At 38.7% G+C, this 16,344-nt stretch overlaps 1 protein-coding gene across 1 annotated transcript in view; it reads right to left on the bottom strand.

Moving 5' to 3' along the window:
• The window catches only part of LOC137914783 (adhesion G protein-coupled receptor L2-like), a 63,900-nt gene that overhangs the window by 28,168 nt on the left and 19,388 nt on the right, over nt 1–16,344 (bottom strand). Inside the window, exons 3-6 of the mRNA XM_068758278.1 lie at nt 10,427–10,536; nt 8,603–8,662; nt 4,811–4,825; nt 2,910–3,710 (exon numbers count right to left, since the gene is read on the bottom strand). Of these exons, the coding sequence (XP_068614379.1) occupies nt 2,910–3,710; nt 4,811–4,825; nt 8,603–8,662; nt 10,427–10,536 (986 nt within the window). The remainder of the gene's footprint in view (nt 1–2,909; nt 3,711–4,810; nt 4,826–8,602; nt 8,663–10,426; nt 10,537–16,344) is intronic.

Genomic DNA, 16,344 nt, shown 5'->3' with positions numbered 1-16,344 from the left:
TCGCAAATATATAATTTGAGGACACAGCAAAGATTGAAGCTGCGTGCAACTGTATTGACATTTGAACAATTAGAGAGGAGGTCTTGATTTGTGTGGGTGTTAACAGCAGTGCCGGGGGGTTTTAGAAGCAAGTTATTCAGAATCTAATTTTGCGACGAGGGATAAATAAAAGGTTTCCAAGGCTCACCTGTGTCTCATTGAGGCAGTGAATGCAGCATGTTTGTACACACTTGTGGTAAAAAATAGCTTTTGATATGCATACTCAGTGGTTTGAGGCCACATATCAGAGCTTGGCATTAAAAAAAAGGTCCATAAAAATGGTTGCATAATGAGCTTTCTCTGGGAATACCTCATTTAAATCAATTTAATCATCTCACTTACAAGATGTGACAAAGGAATATGTTTTTTTTTTATGAGCTCTGACATGTAAGAAGGAAAACAGGCATGACGCCATGGTTAAATGAGTGGATTATGGTGCCGTTGGTCAAAGCCAAGAGAGGGACTTACTGACCCATTTAATGCCCACTTTCAGTGGAGCTGCTTGCTGGATGTGACCCCATCCACTCCCCCCCCCCCTCCACCATAATCCTTACAAGAGATGATCTTTTCTCAACACGAGAAATGCTACTGGACCTGTCAAGGCCCCACATGTCTGCCACAGGGTTTCAGCATCACTCTGAATCTATTTCAATGATGGAGTAAGTCACATGACTGAGCTGTTTATGCACTTCAGATTCAAGAAACAGGGAACGGGACATGGAGTCAATCTCAGGCTGCAAAGGCATATTGCTGATGTAAATGCTCCTGAAGGAAAATCTGTGGTTAAATTAGGACTTGTAGATCCTTCCCTTTCCTCTGAAGTCGGACTTAAAAAGAATTAGAATCTACATTAATAATTGCTATCTGTTGTATAATACAGTCTGTGTGTGTCTCTGTGCCAAGCGTTCAAACCCAGGCAAAGCTGAAAAGTTCTTTTTGATTTTTAGTTTTCCTTTTTTTGAAGCCGAGTGCTTTCCAAAATGCCCACCTTCAACTTTTAACACCACAAAAGCACCCTGATAGCTCGTTTCAGCGCCAAGCGAAGCAGAAACTAAAACGAGCATGAAGATATCACAGGGAGGGTATCCTGTGACAGCCGGGAAAAAATTGCCGCCATTTATGTGTCAACATCAGCCATGTGGGAGGACAAGTTTATTGACATCTTGATGATGATGCTGGACCATTCTCCCATGCACTCATTGATTGCCACTCAACATACATTAATCAGCAGCGAGGTCAGGCTCGTGTCTCACTTGTCATGAGGAGGGGACTGAGGCCTCATTGACATTAAAAAAAAAAAAGATATGAGAATACAGAAGCCTCGAGGAGCAAATCCGGCTAGCCAGGTAATTTTTGTTTCTAAACATGATGCACGGGAAGGGAAGCGGGTTACTTTGGGTACTCGATAGGACTGAATAGTACCTTATTTCAAATACACACATAACATCACATTCCATTTGTATGAGTCCCACTCATACAAATAACCATTAGGTAGTCTTATTTCGGGATCCTTTTAAAGTCTCTGATATATCTATTAGTAATCAGCGTCCATTCAGAGAGTGAATAAATCAATTGCGCATGCAGCCTTTTGATACACCGCTTACTTCAGGAATCTATAACGGCTAATCTGAACATAAAGGCTGTTGTGGAAGCTCTCGCTTGACTGCTTAGTAATCAGTTTACTGCACGTGAACATATAATGGCACGTAATGACATGCTTCAATATGTTCTTACTAGAAAACCGGAAAATGCAGCATTATGGCAGCTTGTACAGCAGCTGTCTCGAAATGCAAATCAGTGTCTAAAAGCATTTGAATTATCCACGTGTCATTTCATGTTTGGACACGACTAAAATAAAACCCGTACATTTCCAGTTGCTGTAAATTTACTTGTAGTGCCCAATATTGTCTTAAAATATCCATCACTGTGAACCTGAATGGCTGGGAAGAAATGTCAAAGATGACTTTCAGCAGTGATGGCTCATCCATTGCACATTATTCTTGCTTTTTGACCTGCACTACATTCTTTGTCGTTATAAAGCTTGCCTTGTCCTGGCTGAATTGATGCTGTTTTTGCTGGCTGAACACAATTTAGTACCCTTAACCCACGTTCTATCAATACAAAAGTGGATGAAAAAAAAAACCACATTAATAAATATTAAGCTGTGGGATAATACGTGGAAACGTTGCTTGACCTCTGTGGCTCATCACTGACGGCGCTGAGTATTACGCCGCTTTAGGACTCTGGCTATGGAGAGGATTAGGATAATTGCTGTTATTATATTCGCTTTGTGAGGGCTATTGGAGGTCTGGACTAGCCTTCCCTTAGCTCTTCACAGCTAATAAATGGCCCTGATGTGTAGATGACTGAACTCTTTCCCTTGTACTTTTAATCTCTTTCTCTTTTACATAGAACCTTGAATCTTTGCAGCCTACCTCCAGGTATGGACATTTTCAAAAGTGAAAATACATAACACTGTCTCTTTTTTGCTTTCTTTAAAAAAGGAGATATGCTAGCAGGGGTCCCTTGAGCCTTCGCACCAGGGATTCAGGAAACACCCAGATGGTAAACCTCCACAAATCCCTTGGATACGGATCCCTTATGATACGGTAGCTGGCTTTGAGGTGTTGTTTACCATAGATCCGCACTCACCTCCCCACCCAAGTTACTTTCCTACACTCTGAAGCTTCCATAACATATCAAGCACATATTCGATTTTAAATTAAAAATCACTCAGCCGTGACCTTCAATACAGGAAAAGGGAAATACCAAAGGAATATCAAAATGTGCATGACAGCAACTAAAATCACAATTCCAGCAATGAAAATTAATACTAACGTCTGCAAAAGGAAACGATGAGAGATGCTTACCATGGTCTGGATCAGGAGGTCCGAAGTCCAGATTGTATCTCAGGATGTAAACATTATTCCATACATAGAGCTGGTTGTCTCGCGGATTATAATCCACAGCTGCAATGTACTGGTACTGGTTGGGAAAGTGGATATCGACATATTCCCCACGGTTCTGTTTGGTATTATAAATGTAATCAATCACACTCTTGCTGACCTCACTTTCATTGTCCTCATAGGTGGAGCGCACCACATAGAGTACTCCGCAAACCATGAAGGCATTGGAGGCTGAACGCTTATCATAAGCCGTGTCCCAGGTAGCCTCAAAACGTAGTGTGTAGGGGTTCAGCTGGCTGATTACAATCATGCCATTGTTTTGCTCTGTGGCGTAGATCACCCACAGCCCGTTCTCATCTACTGCTAAGTCAATATCTGTTTTACCACCCCACTTGTAGGGCGACGTGTCGTGGTAGTTGGCATTGTTGATGATTGCCTCGCCACTCTTTATTCGAGTCCGCAGATCAAACTTCACAATGTTGCGTGTGCGCTCTTTGTTGAAAAACACGGCCCCATCATAGACGACAAATCCAGTTCCATCCACCCGGTGGGGTAGCTTGTAGGTGACGGTTTGCCGGGCATTTTGGAAGTCATCAAGGGATGAATATTCAATGAGAGTGTCTGTCCTATAAGGAGTCCAAGGCATGAAGTAGATTTTATCACCGGCTTGTAATGGGTCTTTGCACCAGGAACCAGCTTGCTGCTCTGCTTCAAATAGAAAGGAGGGATCGCCGACAGCTTTCAGAGTCCCGGGACAAAGAAAAACTAGTAATGGGAGAAGAGTAGAATAAAAGGGCACAGGTTAAAATATATGAAACAAGACTTGGAAAAATACACAACATCCATGGAATGTCTAATGTCTTCCATTTGTTTTACAGTTGTCCATGAGGAGTGGGAATAGACACACATTAAAGAGTGGCCAAAACACAACTAGCATGTCCATAGAGCCAAAATTCACAAGAGTGTAAGGAATTGGATTTTGTGCATAGACAGAAAAAAAGAATAGGACAGTTATTGAGCATAATGTTTGATGATATAAAGTCATCTGAAACAAAAAAGAAGGTTGGCCTCATAGACATTTACTGCTGGGAGTAGAACACAAATGAGGGGAAAATAGAGACAACAGAAACAAAACAAAACAAGTTGTCCTGTGAATAAAAAAAATAAAAAAGCAGCTAACGAAAGTAATTTGGCAACAGACGAGAGAGGTTGTGAGAGAGCAGGAGTCAGCGGAGTCTGCAGAATGTAGTGTACTATGAGTGTCTCAGTGACGCCACCGTTTATATACTACGTACGTGAGAGGCTGGTTATTATGAAATTGTGCAAATGTCGAAACCAATATAATAATAATAATAACAATAATAATAATTTTTTATTAATGGGTCTCTTGAGGGGTGTTTGATTGCTGATGCCTCAGGCATTGGAAAGATAAGAATCAACAGAGGAAATAACGTGGTCAGGTGAGAATGGTGGGGACACAGGTGAGAGAGAGGAGGGCTCTAAGTAAAAAGGGAGAGTAAAAATCAAGAGCTCAAAAAACACTTACCATGGCATGCTATGGAAAAGGATTTGGAAGCCAGGCAATATGAGATTTTGCTGAGTAGCAAAAGCACCCAGAAGGAATGAGGGGAGGTAGCCCCTATGGACAACAGCCAATACACTCCATTTACATATTTTGGCTGCTTGTGTGCTTTACTACGGCCAGCCTAACTTCTCTTATCGTACTGCACTCCCTGTTAGCATTATAGTATGGGTCGTTCTGAACGTTCTGTGAGGTGTTTGTCGGGGGCCACCACAGGAAAGGTAGTTTACAGCCAGATGCCACAAAACAAGGAGCTAGGGTTTAGATCGTGTCTGTTATTTACCTTTTTGCTCCACTTCTATTTTAAGCGTTGGAAGAGAGAATGAAAGGGGTGCAAGGGAAAAAAAGAGATTAATATGAATTAACTGGCATCACTATGATTACATATGCAGAAACATGTTATGAGCGGTAAGACACATAGACGGTAGACCTATTCAGAAAAAGCAGGGAGATTGAGTGAGAGGGGACACACAGATGTCGATGCTCTGTCTCAGAAAAAGTTGCATTAGAACACTGAAATAGTCACATTGGAGCTCCTGGTATAAGTGGTGGATGGATTTTATGTTTGACAGACTATCGAATGACTGCTGTCACTAATCACATTCTTTTGACATTCTATGGTGAAAGATCTTTTAGTTTTAATTTAAGTCAGAATGATAGCTATAGTTTTAGTTATAAGGAAATTATTTTATGTTAATAAGTCCAACATTTAATGAATAATCGTATTCATTACAATTTCACTTACAAAAGATAAATGTAGCTGTTTTCCAACTGTGTTAATCCACCCATCATCTGAAACCGTGCCAAAGTGTTACCTCCTTTCTGAAAAGATTTTGTGAAACACAAAGCTGCAGAATTTGTTTTACCATACTCAAAACATATGTTGCACACAATCATAATACATGATTTGATTACTTTTGACCATGCATCACTTGTCAAAGGGTGCTCCAACCAGGATCACCTTTTTGCTTGACGCAGCAAGATGATCAAAATTTGTTTCTGTGACCTTTAAATTATATTAGGTCAGTCAGGATTTGCTGATCACTGAGATTTCAGTCAAATGAATGAATGGCTTTGTGAATTGCAGTTATAATATTCGTCATATTTTTCTTAAACTATTAGCAGTCTGCGAACAATAGCTGCAGTTGAATCCTTTTACACAGTTGGACGTCAGTGAAATGTGTACAGCCTCGTTAATGATTTGCTCTGCCCTCTTGGTTCAACCAGTGAAGTGTAAAACAATAATATACAAATATTAGGTTTTAGCAGTGGCCAGGCAGTGCAACCACGTTCATCAACATTCAAACCTCCATCTCTTCAGTCACCTCCTCCAGCTCTCTTGCCGCTATAGTAACAGCATGGGGAGACATGCTGTGTTGTGCTCAGTGCCTGTTTCAGTTTGCCATTTGCGAAGGACAAATTGATCTGTTTGAGTCATGCAGAACGACTTGGCATTTCAGCAGCAATGTTAGGTGTGAGTTGGAGCACCCTTAGTCTGAAACATTACCAACAAAGCTCCCACCTTAATGTTTAACAAAAATTACAAATATGAGTCCATATGCAGACAGGAAAAAAAGCCCAGCTTCATTGTCGCTTTATCAAATAACCAAGTAGTCAGTGTGAAACACTGAAGAAAATGTCATTAATACTACTCATATGAATATACTGTGTAGTAAATCTACAGTACATGAAGTAAAGTGATAATGCACATAATTTTCTGAATTACATGTTTTGTTTCAAATATAAATCAAATATACATTTGCAAACACTGGCACTTTTAAATTAGGTCTGCTGAACAAAGCTGTGGTACAAAATTGTGTCTACTCCTTTCAACTTTCTATTCCCATGACTTAGTTACAACATAAAATGCTAAAAAATAACTAAACTAGATTCCACTTGAATCCTGGTAACCACCAGCTTGAATTAATGAAGGTTCACATGGACGATTGAGTCTGACCTCGGCCTCAGTGGCAGAAAACAGCAGTAGGAATGAGAGATTCAGAACAATCTGGAAATGAATTAATGTCAGTCTGGAGATTCAATTTAGATGTGTTGCAGCTAACTAAGAGAACAGATGTGGACTGGAAACAATCAAATTATAAACAACAGTTAAGCTTCTGCTTCAGCCGCAGGAAGTAAAGGAGGCAAGAACAGGACAGAGAAAGATCCTGCAAAGAACACCTGTAAAGAAAAGGAGAACATGTGAAGGCAAACCTGATGTTAGTAGAAATGTAAAAAAAGAACAATCAGTGTGATCGGTCAATGGATGAAGACACGGATTCAGATATCCGAAATGGTTTCCTGCAGATTGCACAAGGGAAGGGAAGAAGGTCAGTAATTGTTAAGATAGAGACATTAAAACAAACAAACATGAGACACATTCCAACCCACGCTAACCCGAAGGACCCTCAAATATCCTCGATATCCTCGACAGACATAGTAGGAATTTCTTGTTAAGGGCTGGACAATCTTACAAAAAAATAGAATAATATTTTTCATATTGATTGATAATAAATGATCCCGACAGAACCAGATGGTTCGCTAAATTTTTAATACAGTTTCACATCACATGTAGAATAGTATAATGTAAAGATATTGTTACATTAACAATGCAAACGCGGTATACACAAAGCAAGTATGCAGAATGTAATTCAGTAATTAGAAAAATCAAGCTTCCCCCATGACGTATAGCTGACCCAAATCTTTGTACTTAAGACTCAAATATCGATGTTCACGGTGACCCAAGTTATTTTAGATAATAACTATGGATTTATTTATTGAATGTTTAGCATATGTGCATTATTTCTTGTAAGTAAGTAACTTTGGAATTGGAACCAATCTGTCACTAGTTCTCCGTCTCGGAACCAATCGCTTGAGAACAGGCTGGCTCACTCTGATGTCAATGTGTGTTCTGCAGTGTGATAGGCTTTTTGAGCAATCATCAATACCAACATATATTTTGATACTACAAAAAACAACTTTTTTTGCTTCCTTAAAGTTCTGCCCTATTGCCGACAATTTTAACAAATTCACGTAACTTTTTGCAAGCACTCTTAGTAATCAATTGGTCTAAATTATACCAGAAGGATGTTAACTAAAATCTCTGGAAGTGGCCTGAGTGTTTTATCTCAATGAAAGGCTGATTTACACTGCATGACATAAAGAAGGTGGTAAAACTAAACAGTCGCAAAAACAAAAACAGCAACGGGTACCCAAATATAAATAATGTAAGTATGCGGGTTTATGCCCACTGGTAAAACGTTGCAGCAGTTGAACAGGAATGCTAATGTTTTGTCTTTTTTTTCCCTTCACTATTTAAAAATAACTTGCATAGAGCAGTTTTATTCTGGCTTTAGTATTCCCTGATTATAGCAATTACAACAATTCAGAGGGCAGTTCAGGGCCAGGTGAAGACAAAATATACATTTATTGCCAGCAGGTGAAAACAATGTTTTTAATGAGGGCAGTTCATGAGGGGTGGAGATGTCGTCAACTTGTTCCAAAAGGTACTTGCATCAGATTTTAGACAATACTGACAATAAATTGACAGCATTTTGTTAGTTAGAACCTGGAATGTTTGTAAATGCTGGATATATAGGACATACTGACTTTAAGGGGCAACATTTATAAGTCAAAACGAGGACACTGTCTGCAGCCCTGCTGCTGATCAGCTTAATGGGGATTTCATTTTCTCGTAAAATAACTTGTCAAGTCTTGTATCCCAGAAAATCCAGGGAATCGTAATCTCCTGAACTTTGCTTTTAATCTGAAATCCTGGTTTTTGGCATATTATCTATTCCATAAAAAAAACTACAGTAAATTATTTGATATCTTATCTGAAAACTGCGGTGATAACTTTAAATTGTGGCCTGTTATTGCATCTCTGATTCTACAAAATGAGGGTACCTGAATTTGATTTTTGGGAACAGGAGGCAAAGGACTGGTTAAGGGAAAGTAAAATAATACAGAACTTCCGTATCACAATCCCTTAGAGTTTACAAAAGGAGTTGAGTGGGAAAGGCTGAACTGGGCTCTGTGTTGATTGGATCAGACTGGGAGAACACTGAACACTTACCAGGACAGTTGTGATAGGATACATTCTGTGCTCTTGATCCTATTCTGGTTGGGCATGGACCTTGAGAAGCAAAAAGATGGGGCTACAGACATGTACATTCAAAACTGCTTGTGAGTAAATGGGAGATCTGTTTGGATTTTTATGTTCAACAGACTTTGCCAAGACTGAGGCTCCTTGGGCAGATCTGTATTTTTTTCCACCGCACAACAGTGGTCTGTTTCCTCGGTGCAAGAAGAAACAAAATAGACAGTCATACCAGTGGGCGGACGCGTGTGCACCTTCTGGCTAATCCTGCTATTAAGGTTTGAGGTAACACAGCAAGGCATACGATCAATATTTCACTTCACTATGAGGCTAGTAGAAAAAAAAAGCAAAGAAATAAAAATAAATAAACAACCAAATTTAAAATTAAAAGAGCCTTTAGCTGTTTATGTGAAAAGGAAAGGATTTGGTTTTGCTCAGTAAAGTTGACTCAAATAGTTATTATTGGATTTCCATTGCTAATCACAGGCCCTTTAAGTCTTGGAAATGTGTAATCAGTTTCATTAACAAACAACATCCCGTAATGTGCTCTTATTGATTACCAAGGTGGAAAACATTGGGCAGCTATATAGAACATCTTCATTGTCCCAACCGCTTAATCCGCTATCGGGTCGCGGGCCAAGCTGGAGCCAATCCCAGCAGTCTATGGGCGAGAGGCAGGGGACACCCTGGACAAGCCGCCAGTTCATCGCAGGGCAACACAGAGACATACAACCAGCCACACACACACTCACACCTACGGACAATTTAGTGTAACCAATCCACCTGAGCTGCATGTTTTTGGTGGTGGGAGGAAGCCGGAGAACCCGGAGAGAACCCACGCAGACACGGGGAGAACATGCAAACTCCTCACAGAATAGCCACAAGCCGGAGACGAACCTGCGACCATCTCGCTGTGCTTACCACTGCGCCACCGAGAACATATTTATAGAATTATGTGTACTGTAAAACAAAAATATTTAACTTATATTTTGGCTAAATTTGGCAGAATGAAATAAAAAACAACAACAACAACATTTGTTAAAGATATTGGTGGGCAAAATACTCAAAGAACTGCCAAATACTCTAATCTTCTCATTACTCCGACTCTAATGATTTCAGTTCCACCTGATTAGTAATTCTGGCAAGTCATCTAAATCTTTGTCATTAATCAGTTTGTAAAGGTTACAAGGGGAATTTCCTTCACAAATTGCAAATTAACATGGCAGCTTAAAGGACAAAGGGCAATCTAAAGATTGTTTGGGTGCTGAATGGCAATGAATATATAACATCTAAGAGGCAGACAAAATGTTAACACTATCTCTTTAGATGAAGTATTACAGTGTTGACTTTTGAGCTGCATTTCTTTTATATGATGAAACATCTGTTAACAGATTCACAACACCGGTATGGATGTATATTAAGCCATCAAGGTGAGCTATGTTTTTGCACCTGACTCACTGAACAAGAAACACTTGATTGCCATAGTGGAGAGTCAGTGTGAGTTCCCTCCTCTACCTTCCCACTATTCTGATACCTCATAACCAGGACTGTTGATCTTCTGGAAACACGGCTATCACATCAATAATGAAGGCAGTACAGAAAATGACCGAAGGGTTTTACAGGTCATATTTCATTAAAGAGAGCAGACTATATGGACAGATTGGGGAAGAGATATGATAAGATGTAGTTTGATATAGAAAAGAAAGGCAGGACAGAGAAGAACAGAGACTGTGTATGGGAACGCAGTAGGGAGACAGACATTGAAGAGTTTGCAACTTGTGTCCTACAATTCATACTTACTGTAGGGTACACACTCATACTGGACCTCCAGGTACTTGTAGGTCCCCGGGCAAGGGTCCGGGAAGACATCTGATCCTGTGATCACAATGCACTGCGTACGATTGTTACATCTGAAAATGGAAAGAACAAAGACACAGAAAAATAAAAAAACGTAGCAAATATCACCCATGTTCGCAAACGCAGCCCTGCCCAACATTCCAATAAAAAAAGTAAAGTGAGAACAATGTTAAAAAAATGGTACATAATGATAAAAAATAAAAACTTTAACAACTTCAAATAGTCAACAAAAGACCAGCCCATTGTGTCACCACGAAGCAACACTCAAAAATGTTGCCTATTAGGTCCATTCTGCTATGTCTCTCAAATTTACCTTAAATATTTGTGAATAATACTAATCAAGGTGGTGAAATACTTTTTTTCCCACTAAACTACAATTGTAGGAGCTGTAATTTGGTTTCAGGTGCCCGTTTCCATTCAATAGCCTTGGTGGACTCTTTGGAGAAGTATTTGCTGACGCCAGCTACCACATACAATATAGACGAGTAAAGCCAAACTAAACTCAGATAAAATTAAGTGATGGCTACCGTGAAAGAAATTGGATGGTAAAGAGGTACATAATGTGAAAGAATAGAATATTGGAAAAATATTTGCAGTATGTGTTAGATGCATCCAAAATCTGATTTTGCACTCCACTGTGGTTCCACAACAACTGGCAAAAAGCTCTGCCATGTTGAGTTGAGAAAAGCTGGTGCAACAGAGTGGAAATACAACTTTTGTCCAGAGGATTGTAGTTCTGGGAACAGCTTAGATACAGCAAAACTGTGACCTCCAAGGCCTCTGGTAGAGGATCCAATTTGGAGGAAGACATATACCACCTCTTTGCGGGGGAAAGCTAAATCAGTACCTATTGTAGTGTCAAAAGTTAATTTCAGTCACTGCCTTTAACATGTGAAGGACAGACATTCAAATTGGGCCTGTGGTGTGTACTGAGGTCCAGGGAATTGCAAGTGACCACCCTCTTGCTCTGCTGAAATCATGATAATGACATCAATACCCTGCGCAAGCCATCTTTGCTACCAAGGGGACATGAAATTGAATTGGCAATGTGAGAAGACTGATCAATATCTCTCTTCTGCTGATTTAGCAGAGACCAAAGATAATATGTGTTTCTTCTTATCACAGAGTGTGTCTATTTACAGCAGGTCATTGTAAAATATATTACTGGTTGCACTGTGTTGTGCTTGGGGTTTTGCCTTTGTCTTGGGATACAGGAGTAATCACTGCTCTGTGTTCAAATGTTATTAACGTAATATTAGCTCATTGGAACAGGGGAGTATTGCTTACTGTTAAGGTGAAAATCATTTTACAGGCAGATCTGATGGTAACCAGGGCTGTCTAATTATCAGATTGAAATTAACTAAATTTTATTTCCGAATCATGATTCATGTGATGATTAGAAGGGTATTATGGTTTACAAAATCAAATAAATGGATCCTGTCTTCAAATAAAAGAATGACTAAATCACAACAAAGGCTGAGAATTGAATGAACCATAACGCTTTCTTTCCAACACAGTGGCAATCAGTCTCTGTCTCTCTGTCTCTGTTTTATTTCTCCCAATCTGCATGCATACAAGTGAGATATTTTTTATTCTATTTTTTTTTTTTCAAATATCTTTGATGGAAAAATAAGTTTCATAAAAATACAGAAAAATTGTTTTTACTTTTTTCAATTTGAAAAAAAATATATCACAGATACAAAATTACACATATTTCTGTCTACATCTGTGTTGTGCATCTGTATTTAGTGAGAGTCTCAAGGGGAATTTCCTTTTAATGGCATTCACGTGTGCTAACAGATGAGAATATCAGCATTGCATTTTGCTTTTATGCAAATTGATTACTGTTTTTGAATTAAAACATGTACCTCATGCTGGGCTCATAATATGCTACTTGTTTTTTCCGGTACTATCTCATGAGTCTGCAGCACTTTCCATATATTATATGGTCACTTTGACAATTGGGCCCCCTTTGCTCATGCATAAGCATATCATGCAGACGCAATCTAAATCACTGGGCTTTATGTAAAAAAATAAAAATCCAATGTGACCAGATAATGAACGCTTGGTTTATATTAGGTACATGTAACAGAATGATATAAAAATAAAATTCCACCATTGTTTCTAGGGCAAATGCATTTAACAACATGACATAAGGGCTGGAAAAATATAACTCATGTTACATATAACATATAACTATGTTGACATAAGTGCTGTTAGCTCTCTATGATATATTGCCTTAATTTCAGATCTTTGTAGCAGGGGTGTCCAGATCTATGGGATTGTGTGACTGTGATTCAGTCTCATCACTGAAACATTGGGCTTATCCAGAGACAGAGTGAAAAGGCCCCAGTGACTTCTTCTATGCATAATCCTAGCCCTCAATTTGAGAGAGATCATACAATTGAAATACCTCCTGTAAAATGTTCAACATTTTGCACCTGCTAGGGCACAGGTCTCAATATGCACACAAATTAAATACATGTACAATATGATATCTCTCTGACTATCTTTGATAGTCTGAGGCGATACAATAATTAATCATGTCTATAATGAAGTGTTTTTCGACTTGCTCTGTGTACATAGACTGCTCAACACAATTTTACTGAAGTTTATTTCATTCTATAATGATGAGAGAGAAAATTAGCCAACTGGATTTTTTTTTATGTAAATAAGTATTGATGCAAGATGTTCTAACTACAATGTTGGAGTGAAATGTAAGCTGTTTTGTTCTGTTTCATTTTTTATATTGGCCTATTATATAAACTAAAGAGTTTCACTGCGTCTAAAACAACTTAAAATCTTCTTTAAAAAAACAGACCTGAATATAACGGATTATAACTCTTCTATTGGCCAAAATCCCATATATCCATTAATATATGTTCTGAAAGTGTCAAGAGTTGTACGAATATGTATCTCTGTTTTTTTTGTTGAAATAAAATTAATATAAGGCAAGATGAGCTACTTTGTGCTTTGATTGCCTCCATTTCCCCCACCAGCCCATTAATCACTCTGCAGTATACCAAATGTAATCCCATCACATCTCTGACCTTTTGGGAGAGGCAGACATCAGTACAATTAGAGTGTCACATAAATGATGCTTGAAATTGATGAAAATTCCCTTTAAAAAAAAGAGCACCCCCGCCGACAGGGGGAAGGGGTGCGATAAGATGCCAACAAGGTAGTAACTGATAGCTCTCCTGATACCATGTATCCACATGCAATTTAACCTTTTTTCACTGCCATCATAAAATATGCCAGGGGAATAATTGGATATGAAGATAATGTGCTAGATGAATAATACATTGTTTTCAATATTAAAAACTCTTTGTGGCATTACTTTGATTTCAGGTAAAGCCGACATAAATCACTGCAGGCTAGAATTCAAATCTGTTCTTTACCATGTTATCTTTAAAATATATCATTTTAATCAATCGGGCTCTGTCCAGTTGGGCAACATAATCTGACAATTTCTGGATGATGCTAGTTCGTATGAAATATATTGAATTCTACAGATACATTAGCCATCTAGTAAAATGTTAGAGAAATGCCTAAAGTATATTTCAGGTAAATATAAAGTAAATAAATCTAGAGAAAGAAACTGACTTCAATCACAAATCATTGTATGTAGTCTGGAAGTCTGACTGTGTCCTGATTTGCACTTTAGGTGCTATGATGAAAACGCTTGTAAGATGAAACTCATTTGTCCATCTGCAAAAAAAGGTTTTTTCAGTTTATAAAATATCTATTGCATATACATTTCAGTTTATAGTTGTAAACCATCAATATTGATCGTGGCTATAAAACCCAGAATTTGACTGGTTATATGTTAATATAGAATATAATATCAATCCAACTGGCATGTCTTAACCAAGCCAATAAAGAGATAAGAAAATACAAGTTGCAAATGATTCAGATAAAATTATCTACTTACTAATCACCATTATTTCACATCTTTTGACTGCTTCTAAATTGAACCAGTCTGGACAAACATGGAGGTCTCTCCTAATCATTTAAATGATGCCATACCTGCAGCGCCACAATGTGTGCTGCTCATGTGACACCGCCAGCTGTGGCGAAGGGACAAAATGATAGTTAATTGCTTCATCCTAGATTGTTTGGTCTCCACTGCACGATTCTCTATCCCTCAACACTCCACAATGTTCCAAAAGCCTAAGCAGCCTCTTGGAATTCTCAGTATGAAAAATAGTATCAGCAGCAAAAGACAATTGCTGTGTAACTGGAGAAGGAAAAAAAAGGCATGAGTGAAGGGAGCACATTACAGAAAAAAGGCACAATCTACTTCCTGGTACTCCCAGTTTGAATTTCAATCAAATTAGCATCTCTTAAACTCAAAGTGACCCGTCTAGCTCCATTTCATCTGAAATGCTGATGAGGTTCATGGCACAATTATCAAGGCAGACATCTCTCTCAAGAGGCAAGCCCGTTGATAGCAGACAGGGCATTGAAAAATTAAATCATTTCCAGGGCCACAAAATGGTAGTGAAAGAAACAATCTGTTGCAAACACAAGACACACACACACACATATCAGTATAGTTAGACCAGTTTGGGAGCGGGTGGCCCTGTAATGTTTCAGGAAATAGGTCATTACAAATTAACCATTAACATCCTGCTTTGAACTTGAAGTCTGACCCAATATCCGGGAAAAACTAGTGATTACTGTCATATGCTTGTGTTTATGCTACATTTACTTGAGCTGCCAATGGTGCCCAATGGGGGGATGCCGAGCTCTTACAGACAGTCCAGAGGAAGACCGTCTGGTTCATATCCATGCATCCATTCAGAGCACCTCGAAAATCTACCATTCACCAGTGAAAAACAACACTAAGTAAATGAACAGCAAAACAGCTCGCCTTTGGAAGGGCGAAAGGACAGCATTTGAATGGCCAATTTTTTTTTAACTTTTGTTATTTTCATATTTTCATATTATTTGTAGGGGCATGATCAGTCTGTGTAATGAGATTCCCCAGTGACTGTTTACACTTTTTGGCAAACCACTACAGTACAAAACAGCTTCACGGCACATGAACTTGTGTACCCTTCCGAAACGCCTGAGCTCACGCTGGATCTTTATGAAATCTTAATCTGCACTGCTTTAAGTAAACACTAACACTGCATGCGCAGAGAGAAGGAAAAAGGCAGTGTGCTGTTTGGCGGTAACACTTGTGCTCCTCGGAGGGCCATGCAAGCAGTCCTGTTACTGATATAAATAGTGTAAATGGCATCATTTAGTCTCCAGACCCATTTCATTTCTGTTGATAAGAACTTGAAAAATAGAACTGACTACATGTTAATAATATTACAGGGTCGGTTGATATGAACTCAATTAGCTTAATCATTTGATTTTTTTAAACATGTAACTTTCAAACTTTCTATTTGGACAGTTATTGTCAGTAATAGGGCAAATGCATGATCCAGATGCACAAGCCATGTTATGTTACAGCGATCAATGTCTGTGTTATTGAATACCTGCAGGGAGGCTCATTAATCAAAGAGAAATCAATGGATGTAAGCAACTTATTTGGACTACATATCGTCATATTTTGTTTTTGTGACGATGATTAGTAAAACTGTGTCACTGTCATCTTTACTATTCCTCAAGCTGCTGTCAAACGGACCGGTGGCCAGATTTCAATCAATATTGGCTGAGCACAAGACGGTTAATGCACATGCATTAGCAATTCATACTGAAGCACGTTTGGATAACACTTTTAATTTACCAGATTTCTATTACAGTTTCTGTGCGGTAAAAATGTGTTATGGCTACAATCATTATCATTATCATCAGTGCAAATGAAGAAATAAAGTAATTAGAAACTAAAATCTTGAAAAGAAGCA

Source organism: Brachionichthys hirsutus, unplaced genomic scaffold, assembly GCF_040956055.1.
Source record: "Brachionichthys hirsutus isolate HB-005 unplaced genomic scaffold, CSIRO-AGI_Bhir_v1 contig_469, whole genome shotgun sequence".
Lineage (NCBI taxonomy): Eukaryota > Metazoa > Chordata > Actinopteri > Lophiiformes > Brachionichthyidae > Brachionichthys > Brachionichthys hirsutus.
This window is presented reverse-complemented; position numbering and strand designations above follow the sequence as displayed.